The following is a 13,832-nucleotide window of genomic DNA, read 5'->3' as shown; positions in this document are numbered from 1 at the left end:
TTTTTTTTTTTTTTTTTGGGGGGGGGGGATGGTGTCTTGCTCTGTCACCAAGGCTAGAATGCAATGGCACAATCTTGGCTCACTGAAACCTCTATACCCTGGATTCAAGTGATTCTCCTGCCTCAGCCTCTTGAGTAGCTGGGATTTACAGGTGCCTGCCATCCTGCTTGGCTAATTTTTGTATTTTTAGTAGAGACAAGGTGTCACCAACTTGGCCAGGCTGGTCTCGAACTCCTGACCCTCGTGATCCTCCCAAAGTGCTGGGATTATAGGCGTCAGCGACCGAGCCTGACCAAGCATACATCTTTTCATAGAAGAAAATTAAATAAGTATTTTACATTTGTGATTTGTCCAGATTTTAAAATAACATTGTCAAACTATTTAAAGTAACAAATAGTTTTAACTTTGTGTGAGGTGGGAGCAACATAAACAACTTAGTCATCTTAGTCATTTAATATTGAGATGTCAGATATATCCCAAGAGTATGGACTTTAATATGAGGTGAAGGAGATAAACAGTTTAATGTTCACAAGAAGTTGCCTTCACAATAAATTATATACCATAATTTTCATGCTTAGGAATTTTTTTATAACAATAGTATTTGCTTAGCATACTACTAACAGTAATAGTGATATTGTATTAGTGTTGGGCATTGTAGCAGACTACCCAGGCCTAGTTGCTAAAAAGTGTCTAACATTGTCAAGCGAAGGCCTTTTTATGGAAGCCACAAAAAAGACAAGGTGAATTCAAGGGCAAGTGTACCAATGTGGCTACAGATTTTGTTAGAGGTGCTTTTTCCTGAGTTAGGATCTTCCCTGACAAGGTGGATCTCAGTATCTCCACACAGCTATGCCAGTCTTGCATTGGCCCACTTTGGAGAGAGAAAAAAATTGAGAAGAAAAGAACATGCAAGACTTGCTTATCACCCCAACCATTTCCATATTGTTCCATATTACATTCAGATACTAGTGAATGCATATTATTTAACTTACGCTCAAGAGATGGATTCTATGAACAAAGACATATAATGAAAGAATATTAAAAGCCTGATATTAATAATATTGGATGCAGCAACTGAAAAATAGCAATGTAACACTTAAGAAATAAGGGTGTCTTTGAATGATGGGGAACATACTAGTCAAGTGGCTGAGAAAGCATGTACTTCTGAAAAACATTTACTCTGGGAAGCAGTAATAAGGTTTATACACATTTTGCTTTAATTTTTAAAATGATATCTGGAAATGGAAGTTAAAAACAGTTAATTGGTTAGCCTTTATAAAATTAAACTGATAGGAAAGAAGAGAATGTTATTAAGTAAACAAGAGAAACAACTATAAATTTTGAAATTAGTGAACAGGAGGACTGACAGTACAGAACATAAAAAACAGTAATTTGGAAGATAAACTTAAGGAATTACCCAAAAATACCAAGGAAACACAAAGTGAGAAAGAATATGATAAATGAGAATACTGGCTATTGGAGATTTCAAGCGAATCCTCGGTGCTAGTAAAGACGAGAGAACAAATGGAAGAGACTAGAGACACAGAAAGAAAGGAAAAAAAGTTTTGCAGTGATGAAAGCCTATTAAATATAGTTAATTATACCTAAACCTGTCTGGAGCATTTGAAACATGATATAGTTTGGCTCTGTGCCCATCCCCCCAATCTCATTTTTTTTTAATTGCTATAATCTCCACATGTTGAGGGAGGGACCTGGTGGGAGGTGACTGGATCATGGGGGTGGTTCCCCCATGTTGTTGTCGTGATAGTAAATTCTCAAGAGATTTGATGGCTTTATAAGTGTTTGACAGTTCCTCCTTCATACACATCTTCCACCATGTAAGATGTTCCTGCTTCCTCTTTCATCATGATTGTAAGTTTCCTGAGGCCTCCTCACCCATGTGGAACTCTGAGTCAATTAATCCTCCTTTCTTTATAAATTGCCCAGTCTCACGTGGTATTCCTTATAGCCATGTGAAAACAGACTAATACAAAACGTTTGTTCTCTACTTCCTTGTGTCAGCTGTCTATTGCTGCGTAACAAATATCTCCAAACCGTAATAACTTAAAACAACACATATTAATTATCATACGGTTTCTGTGGGTGTGTAATCTGGACAAATTCAGCTGCATCCTCTATTTCAGGGTGTCTCACAAGGCTGAAGTCAAGATTCAACTGGGAAGGAATCTAATTCCAAGTTTATTCAGTGGTTCTTGGCAGACTTAACTTCATTTATGGGTCATTGAACTCAGGGGCTCATTTTCTTAATGGCTGCTAGCCAGAGGCCACCTTCAATTCCTTAACACATAGTAGTGATTTCCAATGTGAATAGTAAAATCTTAATTATAATAATAACCCTTTCCATATTCTGATTGCAAACAACTAAAATTTGCTTTTTTTCATGCATACTTCATTATTTTATTAAAAGCTAAAAGCATTCCCAAAGCCCATATAAAAGCAGCAATTTGGTGAGTTATAATAAGTAGACAAACACTATGGTATCTTAGTCTTAGAGTAACTGGATAAAAACACAATTTAACCTAATAATGTTACTGTTTTAAAGTAGAGAAGGTAAAAATAATGATAAAAACAGGTTCGGTGGCATATCTGAGGTGGCTAAATGTCAAATAAGCAGAATTCCCTTAAAGTTAGAAAGTTACGGTCGTAAGTGTGGAAACAGTATTATGAAATCAAAGTCTGTTCTAAACTCCTCTGCAGTTCAGCTGAAAGGGAAACATTGTAGGACTTGGATTCACAGTTCCATGATAAAATACCGGTTTTCCTGTCATTGTACTGTATTATTTCTCTTCAAATAGGAATTATGTATCTGCATCAGAGACCTGGTGACATCATTTAGGAACTTGCAGGAATGTTCACATGCCACTGCTTGAGAGTGTATGGTTTAGTTTTTGCTTGGGTTATAGTACATGGCTTGTTGAGGATTCACAGGTTTAAGATTTCCATTCCATCAGTATAAAAAAGGATTATATGAATCGATTACTGGGGACAGGTGTTAAACACACACACACACAGAAAAGGCTCATAAGTTGGTCACAAGTACACAATGGCTTTCCAGGAAATAAGGATTTATTTCCGGGTCAGGGGAGAGTCTTCTGAAACATCACAGGGCAGATAAAGCTCTACTTTTTAAGTTGTTCTTGTGCAAATGCCACATGGAAAGAAAACCTCTATCCTTGACAGTGATTTGATCAGTGGATTCTTGATTTCCTGAGGATTGAGATTCACTTTTGAGGGCAGAGTGAACTCATCTAGAACCTCATACTGCAAGGGTAAATGAACCATAAAGTTCCTCATGAAGAGACAGGCCTGTGGGGACGAGGTGAGTGATGGAAATTGGTGAAGCAGACAAATACAAGAAAAACTGTAGCTGTGAAGATGAACTAAAACATGTTCCCTGATTATGGAAATAACTACTTTACCAGTTAGGATGATCTCTGTTGAAAAATGAGAGAAAATCCAACTCAAATGGCCTAAACAACAAGGAAAATTTATGGCTCATATAACAAGGAGTACCAAGAAAGTGTGAGGTAACTCCAGCAGTCATTAATCTACCTACCAATTCAATGACATCATTGAAAGGCCAGATTTTATTCTTTTCATCTTTCTGCTCTATCTATCTTCAGCCTTCATAATCACAATGTGGAGTGCAGCAGTACCAGGTAGAGTATTCAGATGCCCATATCCGGAAAACTTTGCCAGAAATGTCCTAACAAATTCCTCTCTTGTCTTATTGAGGAAAAAAAGGGCATGGGGAGGGGGAATAAAATCATCTCCAAGTCAACTACTAGCAAGGAAAAAATGAGGTTATTATAATTGACTTAAAGTGACAGGTATTTATCCATGAAATGGAGATAAGATATTTTTTCCTAGAAGTGGCCAGGTGAACAAAATTAGGGTTCTAAAAGCAAGGAAGGAAGGGGATTATTTGGTAGGCAACCAATAGTGTTTGCTATGTTACCCATCAACTAAGCTGACGGTTGCTATGGGCAATGTAATTCTATTGTTGACAAAGCATTGGATTACTTTTTGATTACATCTGACAATGCTGAGAATCTGGATGTTTATGCAAGATCTCTCAATTTTTAAATATTAGCAATACATTCAAAACATTTAAAAGTACTATGTGTCCAATATCATTCAGACCAAATAAAATATATTTGCAGTGCAAACATGGCCTACAGGTCACCAGTTTGCAACCTCTGGTTTATCCGATTAATTTAACTAAAATTTTCTCCATTTAAAAAGTGAAAACCACTTTAACCATGCCAGTAATTAATTATACAAATATATATGATAAAACATTTTTTAATTCATAGTTTTACTAAATTGTAGAAAACCTCAAATGGTATAGCTAATAATGATTTCAGAAGCTAATGTAGGAAAGAGATCCACAAAACAGAATGTTTACATCATTTTCTTAGCTGAGATTCTAATTTGACAAGTTAATGGTTAAAGCAATCAAGATGTTGCTGCTCATTTAATGGATGTACAATTTTTCTTATTCCTCCAAGATTAGTGTAATGTTTTTATGTTTTGTTTTCATTAGAGAATGAATCAATTCCTATTAAAGATTTTAACTTCCCAGATATTTCTTTACAATCATTTTCCTTCTTATAAGAATGGATAATTGAAATTTTAAACTCATGCAAAGGTTCTCAGGCATATGCCCCTCTTGAAAATTCTCTTTAGTCTCTTCAAAGTCTAACATGAATCAGAAAATATTAACCTTCTTGAGTCAAGAGCAAATACTAGTGAAAAATAAGTGTATTTCTCTGCCATCCAGATTTTCCAGTTTTCCAAGTTGATAATTGAGCCATCAGTTCTTGCTTAGCTGTTGCCTCATGCTTTTGGATTTGAGTCCTAAAAAAGACAGAACTTTTAAATGATCAACTTTCTTCAAAAATTTAGATATTTATTATGAAACTGAACTATGAAGAAATTAAAATTAATTATCTGAAGTCAGTTTCTATTTCATAGGTCACTTGATACAGCAAAAATGAAGCAGAAACGAGAGAGGATAGGAAGGGAGTGAGAAAAACACCACATGAAGTTCTAAATATCTATCTGGTAATTAGCATAATATGGAGAAGGTGTAGGGGACCTTCTCCATATTAGGTAGGAGAGTTATAGGATACTAACTCTATAGAAGGTTTCTTCTCATGTTCATCCTTACGGAATATTTCTGAGAAAATAAATAATATTGGTGTCTACATAGCTTTCTAGCTGAGGCCCTTCTAATTTCTCTCTTTTTAATTGTTGGCCATACTCAGAAGGAAGACATTCATGTCAGCACCCATCTCCAAATCATACAGATACTGTTCTTAGTAAATTTTTTCTAAAAAGACAGGTGGGCCTTCTCTTCTTGATAGTAGGAGATAATACAAGAAGATAATTTGCCTATAGATCTCTCACCTTAGGTGTAGATGTTCAATTATCCTTGAAAAGAGTAGAGGGAAGTGCTTTTGTGTCTTTATGCTACATTAATTATAAAAATGGTATGTCATTAGAAATGCTATGCTTGTCCCATCTTGGCTATATTTATTTCCTTGATGAAATTATTTCTTACCTCTTCTTCACTCATTTAAATTCTCCCCAACTTTCAGGGTCCAGTTCAAATTCCAACTACTCAATCAATGAATATTCATCCTACTTTAACCACTCCGAACCCACTGAATTTCTCCTCACCATATTTTTCTTGTCAGTGTCACTCATCTTGGGTGATACTACAAGTAACAGTTGAGGAATCAAGTACTCCATTTTTACATGACTTGTTTTCTCACTAAAAATGTGAAATTCCTTGAAAGATAAAAACCTTAAATTTTGGTCTTTCTTGTTTACCCACAGCAGAATACCAAGTACAAGAAACATGGTCAGGAGCCATTTAAGGAGTAAATGTACTGCAATTTTTACTTCATGAGCACCTGACTTTTATTCCAGGTTGGCCTCTATATCACCTGTTTTTCATACCCTACCTCCTACAGAAAACTATGACTAATAATAGGCCTTATTCTATCTATAATATATATATAATGTAAAATATCACATAATACAATTTTATCTCCTCTTAAATAAGCATCTAGAAATGAATCTTTGAAGGAGACATTTTACCTCACACAGCAGAGCTATTTATCATTTCTCAATAATTACATAACAGTAACGCTTTTATAATGAAACATCAATACCCATACTAATTTATAGACAGTTAGTGGGCCTTGCTTTTTTAGATATCCCTGGGACAAATGTGCTGTGATATCTCCAGTGAACCTCAAGAGCACACATCCTGATAAATAACCCATGCATTTGGAGACAGCATTCACAATGAGCAGAAGAGACATTAAAAATTCACCAGTGACTACCTGATACTTACAAGGAAAGAAGATGATCTAGGTGCAGGAATTGGAGGTGGTGAAAAATCTGGCTTTGTAATTAGCTAGTAAAAGGATAAAAAAATTAAATTCAAAGATTGGGTCCTGAAAATAGGTGCGCATGAAAAGGCTTATATCATTTTCAGAAATGGAGAAGCTGTGACCCCACCCATGAGAATATTGTAAACATACGAGTTTGATTGCTTTCATTTAGTTGCACATACACAATTGAGACCTAAGTCCAATGCCAGTAGGTATCTGATGAAGATGACTGCTATAAACTGTATGTTTGTGTCACCCCACAATTTCGTATGTTGAAACCCTAATCCCCAGAATGATGGTATTTGGAGGTGTGAGGCCTGTTGGAAGTAATGAGGTCATGAGGGTGTAGCTCTCATGATAGGATTAATGCCCTTATAAGAAGAGGCACAAGAGAGATGTTCTCCCTCTGGTATGTGAGCATACAACAAAAAGACAGCTGTCTACAAGCCAGAAGGCTGCTTCACCAGACACCGGATCTGCCAGCTCCTTGAACTTGGACTTCCCAGTCTCCAGAATGTGAGAAGTAAATATCTGTTGTTTAAGCCACTCAGTCTATGATAATTTAGTTACAGCAGCCTGAGCTGATGAAAACAGTGGTACTCTATTAACCAGATTAGCCCTCTTCTTGTCACAAGTTGGCATGGAGTGGCGTACATGTTCACATTTTGTATTTTCAAACTATTTTGCAGAAGAATTTGTATTTTATATTAATATTCACATAGATTTCAATATTGTCCTGAAGAAATAATGAAGTGCTGTGGGCTATGACTTTCACCGACATTTCCTGGAGATTGAACTAGGGTGATATTTAAGAGAAGTTGCAAACTCACAAAAGAGGCTGGGGGCTCATTGCCTTCTACTGGCAGATCATACACATGGAGCTTCATCTGACTCATCTGAAAAGAAGAATGAATCTTTCAAAATGAACCATTAGTTTCATAAGCACAGTTTTTAAGGAAGCAGACTTTTCAAGGCATGGAAGCTTGGAACTAAGCTGACACCAAGAGACCAGATAGAAAACCACAGTGGTCCAGCTGGTGTATTCCATAGAAGTATTTCCCAGAGCTGTAATGAGAAGTTGTCATCAAAAAAGGATTACCAATGTTATCATTAACCAACTTCAGCTAAAATCTTTAAATTTACAGGACATGAGTAGGACATTTGGGTTATAAATATTACATGTATTATCATACAGACATACATATTTTTGGATCTATTAGTCAATTTGCAAAGAAATAACCTAGAGTCAGAGCAAGAGGGAGTGTGTGTGTGTGAGAAAGAAAGAGGCAGAGACAGAGAGACAGGGACAGACAGACATCTGGTATGTCCCTTTTTGTTCTCCTTATTCTGTTTGCATTTCATGAACCCCAGCAAAGTAGCTCTGCATTTTAGGGACTCTCTTTTGCATTTAATAAAAGGCAAAGGAGACACTTCTGAATGTGGAATTGCAAAACACTGCTGGGTAGAAAGGATAGGTAGTCAGGATAAGAGTGTGAGAGAAATGCAAAGTGCGGCCATGGTCATCACAGCCCAAACTATGTAGTTCACCTCTTGTGGTTGAACAGCCTTTACCATCTGGGGTTTCCTCTTCTGCTTGTGTGGCCTGGTACCAGAGGTAGGTAGTGGCCTGTAAGAGAGAAACATGTGGTATCAATTGACTTAGCAGCTCCGTCAGCATGACAGGGAAACTCAGTAGATGATTCCCAGCTTCTTTTTCCCATTGTGTCTTTCTTGCCTGTTGCCTGGGTTTTTATCTGCTCTCTGGGTCATTTTTCAGTTTTTACTTCCCTGTCAGCCTCCTTCATTGCCCTGTCATTCATAATCACTACTCATTTTCTTTTTGTTCTCTACAGATCCTGACTTCTAAAAATGATAGTGTTGAATCCAAATTTATCTAAATTGTTTTGTTAATGTCATATTCAATATTAAACTCATCATGGGTAAATAAATCATTCTTTCTTTAAAAATACTAAAAAAACCCAAAAACACTGTGGTACTAGAATCACATTTGTGAGACCAACCCAGGCTCCACCACTTACTCTGCAAGACTGAAAGCATGTTTGCTAATCTCTCTGAGCTTGTTTCTACATCCATCAAAATGTGAAGTTCCTAACCTTGCACAATTGTGTTAGGGTTAACGTAAAACACTCTTCATCTGTAAAATGAAACTAATAACTACTTTATGAAGTTCTTGTGACATTTAAATGAGATAATAGATATCAAAGGGCTTAGCACAGGGCCGGGTGTGGAGACTCACACCTGTAATCCTGGCACTTAGGGAAGCCAAAGTGGGTGGATCATTTGAGGTCAGGAGTTCAAGACCAGCTTGGCCAACATGGTGAGACCCTGTCTCTACTAAAAATACAAAAATTAGCCCGGTGTGGTGGTACACGCCTGTAATCCCAGCTACTCAGGGGGCTGAGATAGGAGAAGTGCTTGAACCTGGGAGGCGGAGGTTGCAGTGAGCTGAGATCACGGCATTGCATTCCAGCCCAGGCCACAGAGGGAGACTCCATCTCAAAAAACAAAAAAAAAGGGGAGGGGGCGGTGCTTAGCACAGTGCTTATCATATAGTGATCAATTAATGGTAGATATTTTTATAATAAATTCAAAAATCCATCATTATGAGAGTTAATATCTCTTATTATTAATTATAAATATGGTGACTAACAGAAGGAAAAACATTTCTAGATGTGAAGAATTTCCCAGTTAAAGGGAAACTCAGCTTCTGGTCCAAAAAGGCTGTATCTGCATGTATTTCTGAATATTAGAAGTAAACCAATTCAATTTCAAAGGGTAGGTTATACATTGAATTTAAAGTAAAATAAGGGTCAAAGAGTCCCTACAGCAAGACAAGATAAAGGATCACCTCTGATCTTTCTTCTGCTTTTCTCTGGAGCTCTGTTGGCAGATTACTATAGCAACCACCAGAGAAATGACTGCCACTGGGAACAACACCGCAACCACAATGGAGAAGTCTGCAGCAGAGAACAGGGACCCGCTGAGAACTACAGAAACACACATCTGCACATCACACTAGTCCTTGTTTCTTTACTTTGCACACATTCCAGCTACCCTTTTCTCTAATGAGCATAAATTGCCATAGCCAGTAAAATGAAAATGTATTTTGATTAGGCAATTACATTAATATTTAGATAGAAGAAATATACATGAATTCTATAGGAAACATTTAACATGAAATAAGTTTTAAAAATCATAATATTGAGAATACTTAGAAGGGATAATGTTTGTAACAACTGGAAAATGAGCTGGGAGATTAGAAGAGAATATACAGTAAGGAAGATAGCAAAAAAGAAATGAAACATTTTTGAAAAGCAGTCTTGGAATAAAACAGAGAAAAAGAAACTAAAACTTTGAAAATACATTCCTGTCAGTAGTAAATAAGAAGCTGAGGTGTGACTAAGAGAACTGATACACAAATAATTGAGTGTTTCGCTGATGTTGGTCTACACTGGAATTACAGACAGAAAGGAAGTTATGTGACCTTGAGAATGAGGAAATGCTTTAAACAAATATTCCTGGGCCCTCGTGGTGTTTTTTCTTTTAATGACAAATTTAAATAATGCATATAACTTCAATCTTTTGCTCTCAACTGTTCATTTCTCTTACAATAATTGGAAGCCACAAGAGACCAGGAGGTAAAAGATTGAAGAGTAATGCCAACAGTTACCATTCTCTTTTTACAGAAATCAGCCAACCAATAGCAAGGTGAATATTTGTATAAATGCAAGAAAAGCTCACAAGTTTGAGCACACACACATGTAGATAGAGGTAGACACATCGGAAGCAGAATTCTAGGTAAGACAATGACTTTGGTTCAAATATTCACTACTCTCCACCCTCCACAAGATTCCAATCCAAAAAGTCAAAGGAAAATAAAACATGAAGCATTCTGTTATCATGTAGATATATTCAGAATGAAAAATACACACTTACTTGCACAAATGTCAGAACTGTATTTTCAGAAGAATGACATATTAGCAGAGAAATAAATGGGAATTTGGCAGTACTTTACAAACACACCGAACTTGAAAAGAGCTAACTAAAGTTGGGGCATAAGACAGATGAAAGTATAATAACGGAAGGTTTGCAGGTGAAGATAGAAATCACTGAAGAGTAAGTGCAGCCTCTTCTTGTTTCTGGTAATGGTGGATTAGGAAATTGAGACCAACCTGCCCACTAAAAATATCTTTAAATTTTTTGCAAACAAAAGCTTCCTGAAAGTATAGAAGTACTTAAAAGTTAGAAAAAATTACTTTGTAGAGATTAGTGAGTGGTCAAGAACCCAGAGAGACGGAAAAGAAAATAATCCTAGGTAGAAGTTCAGAAATGCAGAAAGAAATGAAAGGCAAATGAACCAATAGCAAACCCTAATGTAAACTGTGGACTTGACGTGATAATGATGTGTCAATGTAGGTTTATGGAATATTTGTTACCATCAACAAATACTCCACGGGAGTGGGGGATGTTGATGGTGAGGAAAGGTGTTCAGGAGCGGGAGGTGCCGGGTATATGCTAACTATCTGTACTTTCTCTTCAATTTTGCTGTGAACCTAAAACTGCTCTACAAAAGAAAGTGTTTTTGTTTGTTTGTTTGTTTTTTAAGCAAATGAAGTGGGAAGTTTCAGGATAATCATTAAAATATAAAAGAAATGCATAACATCCAAGTTAATAAAATAATAGAATCAGTAAGTATAAGAAAGGAGAGAAAAGGGAACATAAACAGGAAAGACAAATAGAAACTATATAATTGTGGATTTATACCCAAGTGTATCAGTAATTACATTTAATTTAAAGGGACTATGTACCTCAGTTAAACAAACAAAAACCAAAGATGTGAGTACTACTAAAAAATATATGTGCATGCTTTCTTTAATAAAACAAAGACAGATTTAAAGCATGATTCAGAAAGGATAAAAATAAAAATATGGAAAAATGTTACTCCAGTGCAAATACAGACCAAAAGAAATATGTTACAGCTCTATGGTCTCCAGGAACTGTAGATTCTCAAAGGTAAGAAGTGTACTAGATAGACACACAACCATTTCATAATGATACACTGTTCATTAATTTGGAAGATGCAACACTCTAAACTTGTGTGTACATAATAATATGCTCTCAAAGTATAAAAGTGTTGATAGAGCCAGAAGTAGTAATCAAATTCACAATTATAGTGGGGGTATTTTAACACTCCTAGCACAGTAATTGGTTGAACAAACAAACAATGTCAGGATTAATTTATATATTAGACAATTAATAAACTTTATACATAATATCTGGAGAATACTACAGAACACATGTATGAAAAAAACAGTCCAATTATGAACCATGAATATAAACTAAGAGCAAAAAAAATACAAATTCTTCCAGAGAATATAAACGAACACTCTCTAATATACTTTATGTGACTAGCATAACATTGATACCAAAATTCAGCAATTTTTTCAATATGAAAAAATCACAGTCCAATATCACCCAAGAGTATAAAATAAGAGTAAACATCCTTCAATATATAAAAAAGATACTATTTCTAAGTTAGGTTTATTCAAAGGTTGCAAAGTTAGATAAATGTTCACAAACCAATTGATTTATTTGACAGTACTAATAAAGGGGAAAACATTTTAATAAATAAGGAAGTATTTGATAGAATTATTAGAAACTTGAAAGAGAACTAGTGGACTTCCTTAATCCAATCACTAGAATGGATGATATTGAAAGCATAAGGTAGAGAAAAAGAAGAAAATGAGCATAGAAAAATTTCATACATACAAACTTTAAAGACTTGGTGATAATGATGTGTCTGGGTATGTTTATGGACGTAACAAATGTACCTCTCTGGTGACAGATGTTGATAGTGAGGGAAGCTGTGTTTCCTGTGTTTACAAACTTTATATACATGGAATTATATAACCAAAAGTTGTTGTTTAAGGATGTGTATTTAGGAAACAAAACTACAAAGAAAAGTAACAAAATGATTATGATCAAAGACAGATGAATGGCCAACCCTTAGAGAAAGAGGGGAGTTCAGACTGAAAAGAGGCAGGAAAGCAGATGTCTGGGTCTATTTCTTGGCCCTTATTATATTACATGAATGTTCATTTTGTAATCATCAGGTTTGCCTTTATATTTACATGTTTATTATATTTTACAAACAAAAAGATGGTGTTAATAATCTTGAAAGCCAATGGCTGTGTATGGTCATGTTGTAGGGCAGTGGTCTTAACCTTTGTTATACTGCAAATCATTTTGGCAATCTGATAAAGTCTATAAACCCCTTTTCTGAGTGTTTCTAAATTCATTCATAAAAGGCATAAGACTTAAAGGAAGCTACTGATGGTGGGATACAGTTGTCAAAATATCATAAAACAATTCATGATATAGTAAAGTATGTGTTTATTAACCTCTGAAATAATAAGTTCTAACAGTGGATCAGTAACTACCAAAATTTCAAACAAATGATACTCATGTGGTAATTGGAGATACATCCAACAACTGCAATGAGATATTGAAGTATTTGTAATTTATATTGGTGACAAAGTCATGGAATATTGCTAATAGTATTATGGTTTATAAGCCATACATTCCCATAATTGTAGAAAATTCTAAACTTTAGAATTTAATGAGAATAAAAATGTAATTTTTTCCCATTCAAGTTTAGATTTAGGACCCTAGCTATAGTAAAAATTGTTGTCCTCTAGGGTCTGTCTTCTTGGTACAAGGACACTTCTGAACTAGGAAATGTTCCTCAGTCTATCTGAGGCTTTTCTTGACGGTTAGATAAGAAATAGCACTGAAAGGGCACCGAACCCACTAACACAATGCCCTGAAAAAAAACAAGGCTTGGGGGATAAAGTTGAATTCTGATACAGTGGTTTCAACAAACAGTGAGTTGAGACAAGCTTCCACTGTATGTATTTTGAACTTCTCCAGCTACCTCCTCATCCTGCTAAAATACAAATTTCATGTAATATACTGTAAATTTGTATCACTAGTCCTCCAAGTTAAAAATTTTGAGAAATACTTTCTAACAGTGCTTATCAGAATTAATTCAACCTTACTGGATTATAACTAAAGAAGAAAAAGCGTCAGTCGAATCAAAAGATTAGGTATAAAATAACACATAGAAGTAGAAGTATACATAAAATGTATAGTTTCAGAAAAAGAATATAAAGAATCAAATTTGGGGTACTCTTAATGCAATTAAAATATAGACTGCAAAAAAACTAGTTATGAAACAGAAAACCAACTGGGATAAAAAAATCTTTCAAAGAGACATAAAAACGCTACTGAATACTTTTAAATGTCACTATGAGTAACAAGAGAATTAACATTGCTAAAAAGTTTATATTATGATACAGAGAATAATCTTGAAAAACTTTCCCA

General features: G+C 35.3%; 1 protein-coding gene across 1 annotated transcript in view; it reads right to left on the bottom strand.

Annotated features, from left to right (window-relative positions):
* Nucleotides 1–317: 317 nt before the first annotated feature.
* The window catches only part of ADAM28 (ADAM metallopeptidase domain 28), a 72,894-nt gene continuing 59,379 nt past the window's right edge, over nt 318–13,832 (bottom strand). Inside the window, exons 19-22 of the mRNA XM_011968830.1 lie at nt 9,298–9,406; nt 7,977–8,055; nt 7,259–7,324; nt 318–4,881 (exon numbers count right to left, since the gene is read on the bottom strand). Coding sequence (XP_011824220.1) covers nt 4,861–4,881; nt 7,259–7,324; nt 7,977–8,055; nt 9,298–9,406 — 275 coding nt within the window. The 3' untranslated portion in view covers nt 318–4,860. The remainder of the gene's footprint in view (nt 4,882–7,258; nt 7,325–7,976; nt 8,056–9,297; nt 9,407–13,832) is intronic.

The sequence above is a fragment of the Mandrillus leucophaeus genome, unplaced genomic scaffold (genome assembly GCF_000951045.1).
Source record: "Mandrillus leucophaeus isolate KB7577 unplaced genomic scaffold, Mleu.le_1.0 Scaffold86, whole genome shotgun sequence".
In the NCBI taxonomy this organism is placed as follows: Eukaryota; Metazoa; Chordata; class Mammalia; order Primates; family Cercopithecidae; genus Mandrillus; species Mandrillus leucophaeus.
This window is presented reverse-complemented; position numbering and strand designations above follow the sequence as displayed.